Source organism: Myotis brandtii, unplaced genomic scaffold, assembly GCF_000412655.1.
Source record: "Myotis brandtii unplaced genomic scaffold, ASM41265v1 scaffold422, whole genome shotgun sequence".
Classification (NCBI taxonomy): domain Eukaryota; kingdom Metazoa; phylum Chordata; class Mammalia; order Chiroptera; family Vespertilionidae; genus Myotis; species Myotis brandtii.
In genome coordinates, this window is record NW_005366171.1 from 1,924,211 (window position 1) to 1,934,760 (window position 10,550).

Here is a 10,550-nt window from a genome sequence, read left to right on the forward strand (position 1 = left end):
ACTACACCAGCTGAGCTCATTTTAGTTTAAATTTGTTTATTCTGCTAGGTGCTTTAAAAAATTAAATTTAATGAAATTAATTATATCAACTCAAATAAAAGTTTTATCTTTCCCTTCCAATCTTTACACCTAATACTTCTTTCTCTTTCCTTAAAGCATTTGGCCAAAGCCTTCAGTACCATATCCAATTGCAGCAACGATAGTGGGATTCTTTATTTACTTCCCAATCTTAAAGAGAGTGCATCTAAAATTTTCTATTAAAAATAACATTTAATGTAGTTTTTTGGCAAACAATGTATCAAAATAAATTATTCTTATTACCGACTTGCTACAATTTTTGTTATATATAGGTATTGAACTTTATCAAAAAGTTTTCCTGTATCTATCAAGATAATATTTTCTCCTCTTAATGTGGTAAATGACACTGATATATTTTTCTGATGTTTAACTATCCCAATAGTCTGAGTATAAACTCTGTTCTTGATGTATTTTCTAAATATAAGAGCTGGCTCTAGTTATACATTATACACACACACACACACACACACACATACTAGAGGCCTGGTGCAAGAAATTCTGGTATGGGTAGGGTCCCTAGGCCTGGCTGGCGATCAGGGCCTTCCTTCGTTCTGCACCACCCCCTGGTGGTAAGCACACGTCATAACGAGCAGTTGAACGCCTGAGGGGACAATTTGCATATTAGCCTTTTATTATATAGGAGATATATATATATATATATAGTGTCAGTGTTCATAAATTAAATGAGTCTTTTCTTTACTGCATTAGCACCTTTTACACATCTAACTGACATCAATGAATGATCATTTACACACCAGGAAAGCTTCAGCCCTTTTAATTTATTCTGCCCATTTTCTAAAAGCCAAAGAGAACATTAAATTTCTTTAAGGTTCTCAAAAGTCAACTATAGCCCTAGCCAGTTTGGCTCAGTGGATAGAGCGTCGGCCTGCAGACTGAAGGGTCCCAGGTTTGATTCCAGTTAAGGGCACATGCAGGAGGCAGTTGATCAATGGCTCTCTCTCATCATTGATGTTTCTATCTCTCTCTCCCTCGCCCTTCCTCTCTGAAATCAATAAAAATATATTAAAAAATAAACAAACGAATTATTTTTTTAAAAGTCAACTATAAAAAAATTTAAGGTTTTTTAAAATTTGAAATACAACTTTATTCGGATTCTAAACGAAAAAGAATGGGAATGACAGTAACAAACAAGGTTTCACCACTGAGTATCGTGATGCAACTGCAGCTTTCTTATAGTTGAAACTCAATAAGGAAACAACTGCATTCCAAAACAGCTAAATATGCAGGTCCAAAAAGTGAAGGTATTTTTAACTGCCACATTCTCTCCGAAGCCCATTCATCTTTCAGCATCCCAAGGATCAAGCACAGGTTCTGATTAGCTATATAACGAAGTAGCAAACACGCGGCACCACTGACATCACAGGACAGTTGCCTGACGCTGGGCTCTAGCTTCCACCTCACAGGTTGTCATCCTCGTCTGGAAGCGCCGTGGTCTGAGCAACCTCTAGATCAGTGATGGCGAACCTTTTGAGCTTGGCATGTCAGCATTTTGAAAAACCCTAACTTAACTCTGGTGCCGTGTCACATATAGAAATTTTTTGATATTTGCAACCATAGTAAAACAAAGATTTATATTTTTGATATTTATTTTATATATTTAAATGCCATTTAACAAAGAAAAATCAACCAAAAAAATGAGTTCACGTGTCACCTCTGACATGCGTGTCATAGGTTTGCCATCACTGCTCTAGATCATGCTCATACTGTGCTGCCAGCACTGGGCCATGACAACCTCTGGAGGGGGAAGAGCAGGCATGGCGACGAACTCCAAGTTAGGGTCTCCGATGAGTTTTCTAGCAAGCCAGAGGAAAGGCTTTTCAAAGTTGTAGTTACTTTTGGCAGAAATGTCGTAGTACTGAGGGTTCTTTTTACGGTGGAAGACAATTGATTTTGCCTTCACTTTCCTGTCCTTGATGTCCACTTTGTTGCCACACAAGACAATGGGGATGTTCTCACACATGCACGCACCAGATCTCTATGCCGGTTAGGCACATTCTTGTAAGTAACTCTCCAAGTTACATCAAACATTATAATGGCACACTGGGCTTGGATGTAGTAGCAGTCTCGCAGCCCCCCGAACTTCTCCTGGCCGGCAGTGTCCAGCACATTGAACTTGATGGGCCCTCAGTTGGTGTGGAACACGAGGGGGTGCTCTTCCACACCCAGGGTGGCGACATACTTTTCTCAAATTCACCCGTCAGGTGACGTTTCACGAAGGTCGTCTTCCCAGTCCCACCGTCACCAACCAATACAAGTTTGAAAGAACTTGGGGTTCTCCTTGGGCGGCCATGGTGATGTCAGTCAGAATCGTCTCCCCGGCCATCTGACTGAGAGCAAAATTTAAGGTTTTAAAAATTTTCTTTGTTCTTGAAAATGCACATCAGAATTTCAAGAGAATATATTTCTATTTGATGAAAGATGTTTTAATACAAATACTAAGCATGAAAAAAATACCAAATTTAATCTTTTCAGTATAATTTATTCTTATTACATTTTAGTTTGCATTTATTAAGTATCTTAGAAATATTACACTCAAGGTAATAGAATTCCAGAGAGGGGCTATTAAGAGGGGTACAGTCTCACTTAGTATGTCAATTTCGTAGTTAGCTTGTAGGCCTCCTCACTACACATACTTACTCTCTGTGGTTATTATATGTAACTGTCTTCAAGATGTGGCTGAAGCTTAAATCTACATCTGGCATCAGGCCAAGTATGTGAATCTATGAATATGGGCACCAACGGCATTTAGAGTATAGCCTGCTACAGGATTCTTTCTTGGCAATCAATGATGATGAATCTAGGAAGGTTGGCTATTCTCTTGAGAGAAAAAATACCCTACTTCGAGTGACAGTTACAGTTTTCTAACAGAAAAAAAAACCAGCAAAGGGAAAGAATCAATGATAAGGATAGGGAAAATACTCTGAGAATAGAGTAAGTACAATATATACACAATGGAGTGAATAGTGAGACCTCTTCTAAAAAGTCTGATAAAAATTTATTCAATTACATTTTATACAGTAATATTTAGTGACCTTTGTTCAAAATATTATGTTTTAAATTCACATGTAAAAATAACAAAAGCTTATCACTCAGTCTCTGGTCAATAAGAAAGGAAGAAAACCTTGCTAGGTATAACAATAAATAATTTCACACAAAGGCCAGGTGACATAAGAATAGTATATTAATCAATATATTTTCTTTGTATTTACAATAAATCCATTTGTTAATACTGTGATAGAAAAAATAATAAATCAGTCCACATTATGTAGTAGAAACAGGCTCTGAGGATGATCATACCTCTCACAATAAAAACATACAAGGATTTCTCCCACAGTTACAGTACTTTTCAACATGACAGTCTTAACTGAAGGTAAAACTGACAGAGTACTTTACTTTAGATCAGTTATGTCCTAGAATCAAGTGTATTACCATTAAGCAAGCAGCAAAAAGCTGTTTCATTTAAATATAGTAGTTACCATGTGAGAAGTTAATTATATTTTGAGTTATAAAAAGTACAAACACTAAATTGGGAAATTGCATTAACCAAAAGTAGCCCCAAACAAAAGAGGCATTAATAGAAATGAAACAAGGCATTCTTATAAGTATATCATGCATAAAAAAGGATAATTACATAATACAGATGTTAACGACCAGACTAATAAATAAATTAAGTAAATTTCATAGTCATTGGAACAAATAAACTATATTTAACCACCTAAGTGTTATGCTGTCACTATTTCAAAATATAAGGTAATATAATTAATATAACATCTAAAACCTGCATGTTAAATGTTTGCTTTTTTGATCCCCTTTTGAGATAGTAAGAGGGAACTGTGTAACAAAATATTATCTGAATATAAATTAACAACACCAAAATGATACAATTATCATGTAATCACCATTTTGTATATGCACAATGGAAATATTGTGAAAGCTAGAAAAAGAAGATGAAAATATATTGGTCAGAATTTTACATTTCAAACGAATCCATGATAATCTGGAACAGAAAAAAATAAAATAAAATTCACTAAATAGATATAACTTGATATCCTTTCCCAATTCAGTAGTACACTAAGATGCAAATTCTAAACAAATCCATTACCTCAAAGGTAAGAGGAAGGTGTAAATCTCTTTTAAACACTGGCTTTAAGTTTATGCTCTGAAAGATGGTTGATATTAGCCAGAACTACAATACTATTTTTAAAAATGTAGAATTTTTGCTTTTGTATATCTACTTTATTAGTAAGGGATAAAAAAGAAAAATATTAAAATATCAAGCCCAGGATAAGTATTTATAGCCAGTTCATGAATAAATTAAATTAACCAATTGGGTCAAAAATTTCCTACTAATGCTGGTTTTAATTTGTTATAGCTACTCTTAGAATAAAGTAATTTAGAAGATGGCTATCATAACTACTGATAGCACTTTTCATGGTATATCAATTTCCATTCTTTCTACTCTCCTTTGCCACTTAAATGCATTATTTTAACTACTTAATAGGGAATCTTATTTTACAAATTCCTTGTTTCAATTACTGAAGAAGTGATTTGAACACATAAACCTGCCAGTCCTGAGATGATGATGGTGATGATGATAGGAAAACTAAAACCTAGGATGATTTTTCACTCAAATTTCTGCTTTAGTTTTTTTTGGAAGATGGCTGGCAGTATAGAAAGAAGAGCCAAAATCATTAGGACAAATACTGAGTTCCAGGAAACAGCTTCCCCTGCTGTTGTAAGCTGGTACAGTGTTGTTCCTGCCTTAATGGCTATAAAAGAGGGAGGTGCAACACCTAAAAAAACAAACAAAACCAATAAAAACCATCAGTTGTTCATCTTTTAACATTATAATTTTCTGCATGTATTAATTATCTTTTAAGAATATAGCAACCTCCATTTTGGAAATTTTTAATTTGAAGTCCCTTAAGTTTATTTCCATATAAAGGATTAAAATTTTCATAATCACTTTTTAAGAAAATAAATATAAGAACCCAAGAAAAGTTTCCAGAAAAATTTTACAATTATGAACAACCTTAAAAAAAAGAATGTGCTCTGATCCAGCAATTTCAACTTTCGCAAATAATGTATATGAGCAAAGGTATAATCTCAAGGATATTCATCAAAGCATTATAATAATAAAAATCTGGAAATAATCTAAATATTCAAAAATAAGACTGAGTAAATTGTCATTCACCCTTGACAGAATATACCTAAAATAAAATAAAATGGTAGGATACTCAGAAATGAAATGAGACTCAAAATACAAGTAAAAAGAATTTATACAAGAGCATACACAAAATGATCATATTTCATTAAAAACCAGAACCGAATGCCTTCTTTCTCACACTGATGTTTCTCTCTCTCTCTCTCTCTCTCTCCCTCTCCTTTTCTCTCTCTCTAAAATTCAATTAAGAAAATAAAAGTTATAATAAATAAAAAAAGCAGAACCAAAAAAATTAATTCAGCCAAAGCTGAAGTTAGCTAAATCTCTAGGTATTTAATCTGTAAAGTAAGAAAATATGGACAAAAATTCTCTTTTGATTCCATAAACGTTAACATTAATTTACAAAATCCCAAATTAACCCTGTGATATTTTTTTAAGTTTGACAATAAATTTCTGAAGTAGCAATAAAAATTGATTTTGATTATTTTTTTCAAAAAGATCTATTCTCGCATGTATTAATTTAAATGAATACTCATTACATGAGGAATCTGCTCCTTTTGTTGGTAGCGAAACAATTCAACTTAAATTTGAAAGCAGAATACTCTTGCTAAAGAACCATTAGAATTCATAAAATATACAAATGAATCTTTATATCCACTGATTAATTTCAAAATTAAGTGCAGCTCCTTGAAAGCAATATATTTGTTAATCCTTGCTTCCCACACACTTTTGGTAATGCCCATAATAAATATTGATTTCAATAAAATAAAAAATAGGATCAATTCTTTACTGAAAGTTCAATATTTCAGTGCCTGATTAGAGGACAAAGGAGAAAATTATTCAAAAAAGGCACTTTTTTTCTCTCCACTGAAGGAGAAAATGGAGTTTAAAAATCCTGCTTACTAGTAATCCTGCATGATTAAAAAAATATCCATAGAGAATGCTCCTCTTTAAAAGAAGCAACACAAAAATACTTAAATTAAGACAATCCAACCAACATTTCTGAGTATCTGTTTACACAGGCCAGGCACTGTGCCACTGTCCTGGCATGTCTGCAAAGCATGAAATCCAGCCCAGCTGGACACTGCTAGATATGTACACAATGAGTTCTAATACAGAGTGAACCAGAGACCTTACCTAGAAAAGTGCCAATAAAAAAAACTTTCAATGGCACATTTATCACAGGAGATGTAATATTAATAAACCAATTAGGCAGAAATGGTGTTATTCTCAAAAATATAATGTAGTTAATGAGATGTTCTCTATGACGTTCAACCTGTCAAGAAAGAAAAGAATTGGGATCAAGATAAAGTCAATCTTGAAAACAATGTGCTTAATATAAAATACCTTATTTCAAATTCTCATCCTTGATAGTTCAGAGTTTATCCAATAGCAATAATCAAAAGGGAGCTTGAAAATGACAATGAACTACTTGTCAAATGCTCACTACCAGAGCTAAATTAACTTGGGATGAGAGGTTTTTTAAATTGTGCTTAAAGCTTAATGTTACTAAAGATGGTTCTATACCAACCTAGATAATGATGCCTCAACAATGACATTTTAAACCTAAAATGGCAAAATTAAACTTATGACTAGATATAAGAAACACATCAAGTAATCAACTTTTCAATGCCTTTAACTTCCTATAATGTAAAGGGCTAATATAACACATTAGCATACCCAGCCTTCAATTTTTAAAAAAAATATATTTTATTGATTTTTTACAGAGAGGAAGGGAGAGGGATAGAGAGTTAGAAACATCCATGAGAAAGAAACATCGATCAGCTGCCTCTTGCACACCCCCTACTGGGGATGTGCCTGCAACCAAGGTACATGCCCTTGACCGGAATCGAACCTGGGACTCTTCAGTCCACAGGCCGACGCTCTAGCCACTGAGCCAAACTGGTCAGGGCACCAGCCTTCAATTTTTAAAAATTTCTGATCTTTATTTTACCATTGGCATGCAGGAGGCAGCCAATCGATGATTCTATCTCATCATTGATGTTTCTATCTCTATCTCCCTCTCCTTCCTCTCTAAAATCAATAAAAATATTTTAAAAATAAATAAAAATAAATGAGATTAAAGTATATGGAAATAGTTAACCAATTAAATATAGGCAATGATTACATTAGTTAATACTTCCTTTGAATAACAAGCTTACTTATGAAAAATAGGTATTCCAAAAATATATGTAAAATAATTTTATTTTATTTATTTTGAGAGCAAGAGAGACATTGATTTATTGTTCTACTTATTTATGCACTCATTGGTTGCTTCTTTTTTTAAATATATCTTTATTGATTTCAGAGAAGAAAGGAGAAGGGTAGAGAGACAGAAACATCAATGATGAGAATCACTGATCGGCTGCCTCCTACACGCCCCCAACTGGGGATCAAGCCCACAACCCAAGCATGTGCCCTTGACCGGAATCGAACCCAGGACCCTTCAGTCTGCAGGCTGACACTCTATACCCTGCGCCAAACCGGCTAGGGGCGCCTCATTGGTTGCTTCTTAAATGTGCCCTAATGGGGATCAAACCCACAACTTTGGTGTATATGAGTATGATGTTCTAAACAACTGAGCCATCCAGCCAGGACCACATGTAAATTAATTTTAATATTCAGTACATATGCGGTAAAGTGAGAAGAGCACTGGACTAAAAGTCTAGAGATCTGAGATTCTGCACCTTGCTTTACAAGTAAATAAATGTTTGATTCTAGGTCAAATGCTTAATTTCTGTTAATATGCTAATCATAAAACAAAGGGATAAGGCAAAGGTAATCTATAAAATTCCTGAGTTAAGTGTTTCTTTTGATTCTTTATAAAAATAGAATTTTCTTAGCAATACTATGTTAGATTTTTCTGTATAGTATAGCTTACTTTATATTGCTAGTCTTTGCAGAGACCCTGACTAAAGATAACAGTTGTGCCAGACCAGTGCAGCTCAGTGGATGAGCATCAACCTATGAACTAGGAGGTCACGGTTGTCAGGGCATATGTCTGGGTTGCAGGCTTAAGCCCGTGAGGGGCATGCAGGAGGCAGTCGATCAATGATTCTCTCTCAGCATTGGTATTTCTTTCTCTCTCTCCCTCTTGCTTCCTCTCTGAAATCAATGAAATATATCAATATATATAAAAGCCTAAGCAATGGTTGGACCACTCAACCGTTCAACCGGTAGCTATGACACGCACTGACCACCAGGGGGCAGACGCTCAATGCACAGGCATGGAAACATGGAACAGACTGATGAATCTCAGAGGGATAGGGGGGAGGGCAGGAAGAGATTAACTAAAGATCTTATATGCATATTAGAGGCCCGATGCACGAATTCGTGCAACGGTGAGGTCCCTTGGCCTGGCCTGCGGGGATCAGGCTGAAACCAGCAGTCCAACATCCCCCAAGGGATCCCGGATTGTGAGAGGGTGCAGGCCACGCCTAGGGACCCCGCTGGTGCACGAATCCGTGTACCGGGCCTCTAGTATATACATAAAAAGATAAGAGTTGTTCCCACAGGTGAAATGCATTAGAGGAGTTTTTCATTACAAGTTTTTCACTGACAACATAACTACATCAACACAAAACAGGTGAAGCATCTAAATATGTGGTTGCCTTTACACTGACATTTTGACTTCTCTGCTCTAATTGAACTTACTAGAAATGAAGAATTAAAATTATTGTTATGGGTACAAAAACTTTGTCTTTGAAATTATTAACATTTATCATTTGCTTCCCACTTGATTTTATTTTGGCCAAAAGATCATTTTTATTAAAGCCTTGAGTCTGAGTTAATTTATGTAAGGACTATATATTGACCTCCCAATTAGCCAAAGACTTACATTAAATAATTTAAAAACACATGTTTACCTGCTGTGACCATTTTACTGCTTTCTCTGTTAGATATTTGTATACAACTGGTCTCCCAACTAAATAGGAGAGCATATAGCAGAATGAGGCACCAAGTCCAGAACACTAGAAAACAATAAGAAGCCATGAGCATTTTGTAGTTATTCATATGGATATATTCACCTAAGGAAATGCTGAACTACTTTACTTCTTTGGGGGCTGGGAAGGATACTCTGCACGCCATCTCTTGTGCAGAGAGCAAGAACCCATTTGATCGAGTCCTTTCTCAGACCAAATTATAACTAAACTAAGATCAGCTAAAACTAACTGACACTTACAATTAAATTTAGTGACTATATCAAAATAGTTAATGTTAGCCTTTAGCCTAAGAATAAAACTTCAAGAGCCAATTTTTTCTTTCAATTGCTTTGCTTGAAAACACCATCCCCAGCTCTGCGACTTAATTCATTGTCAATCAATACTCTTGGACTGTTTGAATTACAAAATACAATAGAACAGTGGTTCTCAACCTTGGCTGCACATTAGAATCACCTGGGAATCTTTTTAAAATCCCTCATTCGGGCCCAGAAATCAGGATTTTAAAAAGATTCCCAGGTGATTCTAATGTGCAGCCAAGGTTGAGAACCATTGCAATAGAAGAAGAAAAGGTTAAAACAGAGCCTATAAATGCAATCAAGTCTATGATACCCCTGTTCCAGGAAAAAAAAGAACCTAAGTTAATCTAAAATAACACATCCTTATGGAGGGACTTAACAAATTAACATTAAACTCCTCTTAAAACTAATGAGTTTACGTTTATATAAATAAGTGGGACTAGTAATGTCCTCCTCCTCCTCCTCCTCCTCCCCCTTCCCCTCCTCCTCTTCCTTCTATTTTAAGCTGTTTTTTATAGTTTTCCAATTTGATTTAATATACTTACCAAACAAACAAGAAATAAGGCCAGTGGAAATGGATAAAGAAACCCTGAGAGTATACTGAGAAATATAGAACCTGGAATAGCAAATGTTTGCAAGCTGTTAACTTTTAAGTTAAGGATTAAAACATAATTAAGTGGAATTTTCAAGACATAGCCAACATTTCTGGAAAAAATATCAGTACAGAAGTAATCATGTTAATAAGATTACATCCACATTTCAGTATTAAAAATAAAGTAAAATTATATCCAAAAGTTTAAAAAATATATGACTTCTCAGTTGTAATGCCTTTATCTCGAAGTTCACTAATACAAGCCAGGAATCAGGCATTGGCAAAAAAACAAACAAAAAAAGAGGAGGAAAAGAAAAAAAAACAAAAGAGGTCTCCAGTAATCTTTTTTTTGTTCATTATTTTTATTTGTTTTAATTGTCTAAAGTTTTACATATGTCTCCTTTTTTCCCAATTGACACCCCCCCTGCCCGCCCGCTCCCCCCCACCGCCCCTCC

General features: G+C 34.9%; 1 protein-coding gene and 1 pseudogene across 2 annotated transcripts in view; both read right to left on the bottom strand.

The window, feature by feature from the left end:
- Positions 1-1,158: 1,158 nt before the first annotated feature.
- On the bottom strand, positions 1,159-2,965 carry LOC102242277 (annotated as a pseudogene).
- A 293-nt stretch (positions 2,966-3,258) lies between these two features.
- The window catches only part of TMEM41B (transmembrane protein 41B), a 32,196-nt gene continuing 24,904 nt past the window's right edge, over positions 3,259-10,550 (bottom strand). For both annotated transcript variants that reach the window (XM_005873956.2, XM_014545853.1), the window contains exons 4-7: positions 10,049-10,142; positions 9,130-9,234; positions 6,401-6,539; positions 3,259-4,892 (exon numbers count right to left, since the gene is read on the bottom strand). In XM_005873956.2, coding sequence (XP_005874018.1) covers positions 4,723-4,892; positions 6,401-6,539; positions 9,130-9,234; positions 10,049-10,142 — 508 coding nt within the window. In that variant the 3' untranslated portion in view covers positions 3,259-4,722. The remainder of the gene's footprint in view (positions 4,893-6,400; positions 6,540-9,129; positions 9,235-10,048; positions 10,143-10,550) is intronic.